Source organism: Rosa rugosa, chromosome 2 (genome assembly GCF_958449725.1).
Source record: "Rosa rugosa chromosome 2, drRosRugo1.1, whole genome shotgun sequence".
Lineage (NCBI taxonomy): Eukaryota > Viridiplantae > Streptophyta > Magnoliopsida > Rosales > Rosaceae > Rosa > Rosa rugosa.
The window spans coordinates 18,112,878-18,123,140 of NC_084821.1; the positions used below are offsets into that span (position 1 = coordinate 18,112,878).

At 38.8% G+C, this 10,263-nt stretch overlaps 1 protein-coding gene across 1 annotated transcript; it reads left to right on the forward strand.

Moving 5' to 3' along the window:
• Positions 1-9,080: 9,080 nt before the first annotated feature.
• Positions 9,081-10,095, forward strand: LOC133727784 (uncharacterized protein At5g01610-like). The gene has a single exon (XM_062155193.1). The coding sequence runs from the start codon at positions 9,264-9,266 to the stop codon at positions 9,732-9,734; it is 471 nt and encodes a 156-aa protein (XP_062011177.1). The 5' UTR covers positions 9,081-9,263; the 3' UTR covers positions 9,735-10,095.
• Positions 10,096-10,263: the final 168 nt, after the last annotated feature.

The window sequence follows — 10,263 nt, forward strand, 5'->3', positions numbered from 1 at the left end:
AAGATCAAATTTCGTTGAAGTAAAAAAATCTGATATATGGTCATAGATCACATATAGATCACATAGTCTTGCATTAACAGCATACACATTTTTTTTTTAGAAGGAACAACACACACATTTGAAGACAAAAAGAATGAAAAAAGCCGGAGAAAAATCCGCATTATAATCATCTTACCGCTTCTTTGCCTTAGTAGGAAGCTGCATTGTCCGTGTCCAGTAACACAAGGCTTTCTTCGTAAGAACTGAGTGTGTAATAACTACATCCCAAAATCCCAAGACTCTTTGTTGGCTTACAAGGTCTAATGAAAGTAGTTCATACACAGGACGAGAAGAACGCCTAGAACTGCAAAGTGCAGACTTCATCAATTAGTTGGGACATTACTACTTCACCGTTTTTCCTAAAATATAATGCTTTTGGCCTTTTGGAAGTAAACTAATTTGTGGCCCCTGTTCACAAAAACTTTTCAATTTGGTCCAGGGGTCATTGTTGCCATATTTTTTCATTTCCCAGATATCAAGAACAGGATCGAAATAATTAGAATGCGAACAAAGCAATGGATTGTTGGAGCATGTGGGACTCTCCCACATCTGAGAAATGATTCTAGCAAAATGTCTTTTTAAGTGTTCCTTTGGAATTGGTTAAGCTTTGCCCTTTCAACTGTCTAGGATGAGCCTATATCTATGAAATTATGGCTAAAAGAGGATCACAATATTGAGATGATTTTAAATGGTATTCTTTGGTTAATTTAGATATATGAAAAGCATGTGCCTGAGTAGTGGATATAGATTTCGTGACTTTGGTACAGAATATGAGCATGTTAAGATGAGTTTTGATTCATAAAAGCTCATGTGAGATATTTGAGCCCATGTCCCTTTTTCTTGGAGTGATAAATAAAAAATTTACTCTTAATTTCTTGGCGATGTTTTGATGATCTCATTATTCTTTCATTTGATTGATTGCTTGCCATAGATTAAGTTTAATGGACTAGAGAATGCTAGAATTCACTCTTGTGCTTGTTGAGACTTTTATCAATATATGTCCCTGATTCTGGAAATGATAAAGGCACCCTAGGAATTACCACAATTGCCAAATAAGCCTGTGTCCCTAATCGTGTACACAAGATGTGCACCCCCTTAGATAAACCCCTTTGAGCCTACATTAAACCTTTTCTTTTATCACCCTAAAAATCCTTAACCTGAACCCTAGTATAGTAACAACTTGACCCTTTGTTCTAAAAACTTAGTGGAGCTAATTTTGAGACTTTACTTGAGGATTTGGCGTCAAAGATGAAGGATGAGAAGAGGTGAAAGTTCAAGTGTGGGGGTAGACTTGTCCATGAAAAAAAAATTATGTGAAAGCCGTGAAAAAAAAAAATGAAAAAAATGTGTACCGCAAAAGAAAAAAAAGAAGAAAAATTTTTTTTCTATGGATTTTAGTCCCCCATACTTTGTGAGTTTGGAGATTGTTTTGAATTGAAGGCCCGTTATTGAAAAATTTGGTCTTTGTCCAGTTCACTAGTTCAAGGGAAGTTTATAATGAAGACATTAGGCCCTTTTATTTAGCCTCTATGGGATGTGACGTTTTGTATGCCTTGGTGGATTTCTAGAAGTCTCTGTACATCTACATAAGCTCTACTATGTTTTTTAGGATACTTTGTGAAATTCCTTACCTTTCATTTTTTAAAACCTTGAGCCTTGGCCCCATTATAACCCTTTATAAGACCTTTTTGATCCTTAAGATGGGACATCCTTTGATCTGTGGAGATGAGTTATAAGAGTTGAACCTATGACTTTGGTCCATTTGTGCAAGTAGTTGATATCTTTCATGAGATCTTTGAAAAAAATTATATTCACAAAGTGCTTTTCATTTCTTATATATGTGAGCTATTTGATTGCCTTAAAATATTTTCTCTCACATATACTTGAGTGATTATAAGCTTTTCAGCATTGCCTTGATCTGAAAGAAGAAAGAGTGGATATACCTTGTGAGGAGTTGAATCATACTTGTCTGAAACATGCTGAGCTCCACCCTATCACCATTGTTAGTTTGTTACAACCAAGTCCTACTTATGTATATGTGGATTATATGTTTCAATTAACTCTCTAATATCTAAATATTGATTCTTGGTTGAGTGCTAATCTTGATGTTGTGAAAGTAAGAGATTTCTGAGACAAAATATTGAAGGGCAATAGAGTCATTGTGTGTGTAACATCTTTGTCTTTTCTTTTCTTTTCTTTGAGTTTTTGTTGAGTCTAAGTTGTGTCTTTGTTTTGATTTTGCTAAGGGACTAGCAAAAGCTAAGTGTGAGGGAATTTGATAGGAGCATTTTAATACGACGTTTTAAGTGTTATTTCCTCATATTTACTTAGTTGTTTCCTTAAATAAATCCTTCTTGTGTAGGAAAGTTTCTTTTTTAGGAAAGTTTCTATTTTTAGGAAGTTTAATAAAAGTTTCTATTTTCAGGTCTCATGGAGCAAATGGAGCAGAAATGAGCTTAAAGGAGGAAAGAGAAGTTAGAAAACGTTGGAAATGGCTAAGACAAGGCACAAGGGATGCAAAAATGAGCTGAAATGAAGAAATGAAGTATTCCTGGTCTGACTGGGAATCCCAGTCAAAGTAGGAATCCTAATTGCTAGGAAACCTGAAGGCATTAGGAGACCATATGGCTTGAAGATGACGCAAGAAAGCCCAAGATCCTTCTAGATAAAATGTGAAGGGCTAAATACTGTTTAATCCCTATAGTTTGCCTCTCTCATCGTTTCAGTCCCTGACATTCTAATTTAATCTAAAAACTCCCTGACCTCACAATTTCCCTCCAATATGTCCCTTCTGCGTCAAATTAGGAGTTGGCATTGGATGAAATGTCCAATATACCCCTCTGTTATTTTTTTTTCTTTTTCCTTTTTAATTTCTTTTTTTCCTTTTTAATTTCTTTTTTTTCTTTCTTTTTTTCCTTTTTTTTTTCTTTTTATTTCTTTTTTCTTTTTCCTTTTTAATTTTTTTTTCTTTTTTTTTTTCTTTTCGTTCTGCCTACTTTCTCCTTCCTCAACCCACCAATCCCATTCCGATCAAACTCCACAACCCAGCTGTTTCTCTCCCCAAATTGAAACCAAACCCAGCAAAGACCTAGCTTGGCAGTGTATAGATGGACATCGAGCAAAAGCAAGAGGCTAGGAGCTGATCGATCACTTCTTCACCTTCTCTGAAGCCATCTCCCTCCGTTGTCTCTTAGCGGATCTGCCCTCGTCTCCATCGTCACCGACGCCATCTCTCAAACATAAGCAGATCCCAATCAGCTCGGAAATTCGCCGCTCAACCACTCCCCTCTTGTTTTCACAGCCTACTTCTCTCTCTCCCACTCAAATCCCACTATCTCTCCACATCAGGCCTCAATTTGGAAACTTTTCACTAAAAACTACCATTTTTTCAGACTCTGAGGTTTTTGGGTCTTGCTCAAAATGGTGATTTGGATTTTGGGTCTGGTTGAAATGGTGGTTTTTGATGGCCAAGTTGACCAAAACCAGAAGTGAATAAGAAGAATAGTGATGGAAAAGAAAAATGGCCGCCGACGTGGAGAACAATAATTGGGATTTCGGGTCGATCTGGATTGGTTCGCCGACGTGGCGCTACTGATGCAGCAGGATATGATGGTCATTAAAAAGGAAAAAGAAAAAAAGGAAAAAAAGAAATTAAAAAGGAAAAAAGAAAAATAAAAAAAGGAAAAAAGAAATTAAAAAGGAAAAAAGAAAAATAAAAAAAAGGAAAAAAAAATTAAAAAGGAAAAAGAAAAAAGAAAAAAGAAAAAAGAAAAAAAAGAAATTAAAAAGGAAAAAGAAAAAAAGGAAATTAAATAGGGAAAAAAGAAAAAAAAGAAATTAAAAAGGAAAAAGAAATAACATAGGGGTTATATTGGACATTTCACCTAAGGCCAACTCCTAATTTGACGCGGAAGTGACCTATTAGAGGGAAATTGTGAGATCAGGGAGTTTTTAGATTAAATTAGAATGTCAGGGACTGAAACGATGAGAGAGGCAAAGTACAGGGACTAAACAGATTTTATCCCAAATGTGAAATTCAGCAAAATGGGAAAAAGCCCAATTGATTTAGGGTTTTTGGATGTAAAAGAGATATTTTGGGGAGAATATAAATTTTGCCGTGAAAATTGGATGGAAATCATGGAGTTAATGCCAAAAATCAAGAGAGGATCAAGGATAATGATGCCATGGAGAGATTTAAGAGAGAAAAGGCTCAAAACAAGTCCAGATTCGTTCCTCAATTCCCTCAAGATATGTTGGCCGAAATTAAAGAATAAAAGTTGCAGTTTTGCCGTGAAAGTCAAGAGAAAATCAAGGGGAGGACGTTAAAGATAAAGCCATGGAGAGATTTAAGGGAGAAAAAGTTCAAAATGCGTCCAGATACATTGTCTAGGTTCATTCCTAGATATTTGGCCGAAAATTGTGAATAAAATTAGATTAAATCATTGGAAATTCGGTAAATATATATATTAAAGGATTATGGACTTATTTTGGAGCTTTTTGATTGGTTGGATGACACAACAGGGCTGACATGGCACTACGTGATTGGTCGAAGCTGTGTGGCATTATTGGATAATTCCTTGGGAAATCAAAAGAAGGATCATGAAGCTTGGCCGTCCCCTATATAAACCCCCCCTATGCTTGACGTTTTACACACATTCTCATTCAGAAAATTCTCCCATAACGTCAAAGCTCTCCCCCTCTCCACTCTCTAGTTTTCAAGTTCTGCGTTTTCAAGCAAGGAGAGGAAGAAGAAGAAGGAGCCGTGAAGATCCTAGCCTCCATCATCCACCTTGAAGCCGTGAAGCCTTGAAGACTTGTTTTCAAGATTCAAGTCCAACGTTCAAGCTCTCCATCTCCATCTCCACTCACGGTGTAATTCATTCTTTTTCCTTGTAAGCCCTATTGTGTGTGTGTGTGTCTATATATATATATATATATATATATATATATATATATATATATATATATATAATATGTTTATTTATATTTTAAAGATGGGCCTTGGGGCTCTTGGGTCTTAGGCCAAATCAAAAATTTCTTTTTGTATTCTGTTGATTATATTCGGATAATTATCATAATAGTTTATTCAACAATTACAACTGTTGATTTACGTTTTGAATTTGAACAGATGCAACTGTTCATTCGGTGTCTATATATAGAATATGAAAGGAACAGAAAACCTTCTTTCTATAGAGAAATACATAGTAGAGTTTGATATAATTATCATAATAGTTTATTCAACAGTTACAATTGTTGATTTACATTTTGAATTTGAACAGATGCAACTGTTCATTCGGTGTCTATATATAGAATATGAAAGGAACATAAAACAACGCTTCTCCTCTCCTCTCCCTCTTCTTCTTTCTATAGAGAAACACATAGTACAGTTTGCCACTATTTCAAGTCGAAGTGTTTCGACTTGAATCTGATAGTTGTATCCTGCAAGATAGACGTCCGAGAACTACAAGCACAAGATTAGGGACGAACTTCTGTCTAGGAGATTGCTACAAGCAAGCCTCTATCAATCCCAAATCAAGTCAGTGATTTCATTATTTCTTTCTTTAATTTTGAGCAAATTTCAATTTCTTCAAATTTTAGGAAGTATAAATCATCAGCAAGGCAAACCATCACGTTAAAAGTTCCAACCACTCGGAAACATGAATTGCACCACATTATTTTCTTATCAAAAGGTGGGACTTTAACCTTGCGGTACTTATCAAAGCAGGGTTATCATAATGCAAAGCGTAAGACTCTTCTATTTCATTTTTACTGAACTCAACGTATTGGACCAAGCGTAGTCTTCTATTTCCAGAAGTACCATGGAGCAATAAGGGTTGAGTGCCATTCTGGTTGTTGGAATTCAGTTTACGGCTGCGGTGGGTGCGACTAGAGCTTGGATTTTTTATGATTGATCTCCATGACTTGCTCACAGAGGTGCATCTGATCACAGACTTGATGGGTAGTCTAAACAATATATCTAGGCTGATATCCGTAGGGAAAGAGTAATCAATTCCTTGTTGCAATAAGTATGTTGTACTCAATGTAAGAACACAAATTGTAATGGAGGAACTAATGTTAACCTGTAGCAGACAAGGTCGATATTATGCTTCTCCTTTAAGCTATCCTTTAGGCTATGTCTATAGGCAGAGAACAATATATGTTAGATGATAGGATAAGACACAGAGTTATATTGGCAACAGAACTAGTATCTTCTCAAGATCTAAAATGTGAAGCCCATGCGGTCTATTAAAATTAACGGGCCGTCAACCACTATAAGGCTCAGTGACAGAAAGGGCAATATAGTTTTCAACAAATTATGTCAAATGCCATCGACGCTGGCTCAACCCATTTCATTTCAGTTCACCTCGTTTCAATTTCAATCACAAGGAAGCTACGGCTTGGTCATGGCGGCGAAGCAAGAGAGCGAGGCTCCGACGGCGAAGCAACATAGCGAGACTCCGACGGCGAAACAACAGAGCGAGACTCCGGCGGCGAGGCTCATTTTCTATCCTCATTGGAATTGGACTAATTATGATTGGCCCAAGCATAGATTGTACCCTCAATGACCAAGGAATTAAATTAGAAGGGTCCTTGACCCAAAGCACCAAAATGAGCTAAAATTGTCCCACTTACCCCAGCAAATTTTTTTTATTCCCACTTACCCAATTTAGAGCAAAATGACATTTTTGCCCTTGAATTAATTAATTAATTACATTTTAGGCCACTCCTCATCTCTCTCTCTCTGCGCGTATAGAGCGTGTGCCGGAGAAAGTTTCATGGCCGGCTAATTTTCTAACTGCGTCGAGTCTGAGGAAGCACAAAGGTTCGGATCGCTGCCGGAATTCTCTTTCAGAGTCCGAGCACCGCTGCCACGCGAAGGAGAAGCAAGAAGAAGAGGATCGCCGTAATTGCAGTATTCGTTGGCGATGTCGAGGTCGTCGTCTCGGTCAACTCCGTCTGTGAAACCTGGCCTCTGGAAGGACCTTCCGGTCAAGCTCCACCACAAGGTCTACAGATTCGTAATGTCGCCGGCGTGTACCTCGATCTCTCTTCGAACGCTTTCTCTGACGAGATTCCGAGGAGCAGCGCCAACCTTGGTGACAGATTTTGATCCAGAAAGGATTAGCGAAGGTGAGGACCATGGAGTTGGGGCCGGCGTCGTTGTTGGTGGCGCCGGAGACGAGTTTGTCGGTAGTAATGCACCGGCGTCGTTGTTGGATGGCTGCTTGGGTGCCCAAATCAGATTTTTTTTTTTTTTTTTTTAAGTAATGGGGCAGAAGGAAGGGGAAAAAAAAAGTTTTGAATGTCTATTAGGGGGCAATAGACGTTTTGAATTGATATAATCTCTTCGTTTTTTCTTTAATGAAAGTTTTATTTATCTAATTTTATAAAGATTAGTTTTCATTCCGGCAATCGAAAGTTCTATTGGGGGGCAATAGAGGTTTATTGCCCTCTATTGGGGGCAATCGACGTCTATTGGGGGCAATAGAGGTTTTCAAAAACATCCGGTGGGTGGCGGCCGATGACTGGATTCAGGCAAAAGTTGGCCGGAATCCGGCGGCCGGCGACTCGTGACGGGCTCCGGCGAAGTCTCCTATGGTTTCTCTCTCTTCCATTTTCTCTCTCTCTCTCTCTCTCTCTCTCTCTCTAAGTAACATAAGGGTGAGGGTAAAATGGTATTAAAAACAAAAAAAAAATCTTAATGGGGTATCAGCCTATCAAGGAATACTTCCTTAGAGTGTTTTGGGTAAGAGAGAATTAAAAAAACTTAATGGAATAAGTGGGAAAAAATCCCTAAAAATAGGATAAATGGACAAAAACCCAAATTAGAATAGTATAACATTGTCATAAATTGTCAGCATTCGTAACCGAGTATTGATAAGTCCATAAAACCACACGCATAATGAGACATAATCTTCGCTTTCTTCTTCTGGGTACATGCAATTGATTGAAAGTGGTAAACACTAGCAACATTACTCAAAATCAAATGAAATCAATATCAAACATATGATACCAAAAAAACATATTTCAGTAATGTAACAGGCGCAACAAAACCTCATGTAGTTCACAGAGGTCCTGATACTACATTTTCTATTAATTGGGAATTTGCATGTATATCTCAGGAAATTGCTTCCTTGAATCAGCTAGAGAACCAAGTGCATGACAATATAGATGGCAAATCGACAAAAGCAAAGCATACACACGGACACCAGAATTTGTTCAGAAAAATTAGTTAACTGTTGAGGAAATTCAGTGAATTATTATACAATATAAAGTCTCAAACTACAGGACCAAATGAAAATGTAATTGATACTTCCATAGTTTCGACAAATTTGAAGTTAACAATAAACTTCAAACTACAAGACCAACTGAAAGTTTAACTGATACTTCCAAAGTTACATGAAATTTGAAGTTCACATTACATGCAGATGAAAAGTCCCTCAGCAATTCGGATTAGAAGTCCCACGTCATTGTAGAACACCAGCAAATTAGAGGTTATTACCGCTCTAAATCTGCAACCAAACACAACTATTTTACTCAACGCAGAGCATTTGAGTCGGTATGTTATGGCACTACAAGTCAGATGAAAACAAAACAAAGGTAACTTTGGGAAAAAGTGTAGATTGCATGTACTATTGTACAATTCTGCACCTGAAAATAAACTATACTATCAGTTGTTCAACATTCACTACAGTAGATCTAACAGTTCCACAGCCCACTGTTCAAGGTCATACCAAGTAGATATTACAGGCACTAACAAAAGCACCAGTATAACAATGTTTTTTACTACTCTGTTTTTAACTTCTTGTTTCTGAACATCTACTTATCCATGAACAATATTGTTTTGTTTTTACTTTTAAGGGAAATTTTGCAAACAGTACACCAAGTAAAGGCCACTAATAATTTTCATACATAAAGTTTCAAACCTAGCATTTTGGTACATGGACTCTCGAGCCTGACCCATTATGTAGACACGACGTCAATAACGCCGTTAATTTGAGGGGTAATATGGTCTTTTCAGTTTTTTACTCTGAGCACCCAGCTTTCTCTCTCTGGGCACCCAGCGTGTTCTCTCTCTCTCTATCTCTCTCTCTCTCTGGCCATGGGCACCCATCTCTCTTCCCCTCTCCCAATCCCAATCACCTCTGCAATTCCAACATTACGATCAATCCCGTCTCCCAATCCCTGCGCCCATCTCTCAAACTCAAAAGTCAAAACAAAAAATGGCATTGGGATTGCAGGGTTCAAAATCCCTCGGGGGCTTTGTTCTTCTGCTCCTCCTTGCTGCGATCGGCGCCGTGGCCGGAGCAGCGCCGGCCCCAAAATCCAGTAACAAAACAAGCATCGGAGAAGGAGGAGGAGGAAGCATCTACGATCACCTCCGGCAATATGGGTTACCCATCGGCCTCCTCCCCAAAGGCATCACGGAATATTCCCTCGACGATTCCAGCGGCGAATTCCGGGTGTTTCTGCCCCAGCCTTGCCGCGCCAAGTTCGAGAATCAGGTCCGGTACGATTTCAACGTCTCTGGGACTCTCACTTTCGGCCGAATCGCCGACTTATCCGGCGTCTCCGCTCAGGAACTCTTCCTCTGGTTTCTGGTGAAAGGTATCCGAGTCGATGTGCCCAGCTCTGGCCTCATTTACTTCAATGTCGGCGTTGTCGATAAGCAGTTCTCTTTGTCCCTCTTCTAGTCTCCGCCCGATTGCACTGCTCTTGATCCTTCTGATCCCTCCTCTCCTTCTTCTTCTTCCAATTCCCCATCTGAGCTCAAGCTCAAGGTAGATTGTGATTCTGATTCCAATTCCAATTCTCAATTCGATTCCGTTGCTTCGATTTGATGAATGCGAAATTTGAACTAAGGATGGGCGTAGGGATTGTGGTGGTGATCAGTGATGGGGATGGGGCTGGGATTAGAATAGGGTTTTGGTGGGGTTGAGTTTGGTGGTGTGGATTTAGAAGGTGGAGGAGATGCGGTGGTCGCTGGGGTCGAGTTTTCTGGGTTTGGGTATGTGGAGGGAGGGAGGAGATGCGGTGGTCACCGGGGTCTAGCTTTCTGGGTTCAGGGTCCAGCTTTCTGGGTTTGGGTATGGGGAGGGAGGGAGGGAGGGAGGGAGGGGGAGAGGGAGAGAGAAGTTTTTTTTTTTTTTTTTTTTTTAACCAAAAAATGAACCAGTGTGTGAGAGTACTAATTTACCCCTTGACAAATTAATAATTACATAA

Excerpts from the sequence above, each read along its gene's own strand:
- LOC133727784 (XM_062155193.1), top strand. The coding sequence starts at position 9,264 with ATGGCATTGGGATTGCAGGGTTCAAAATCCCTCGGGGGCTTTGTTCTT.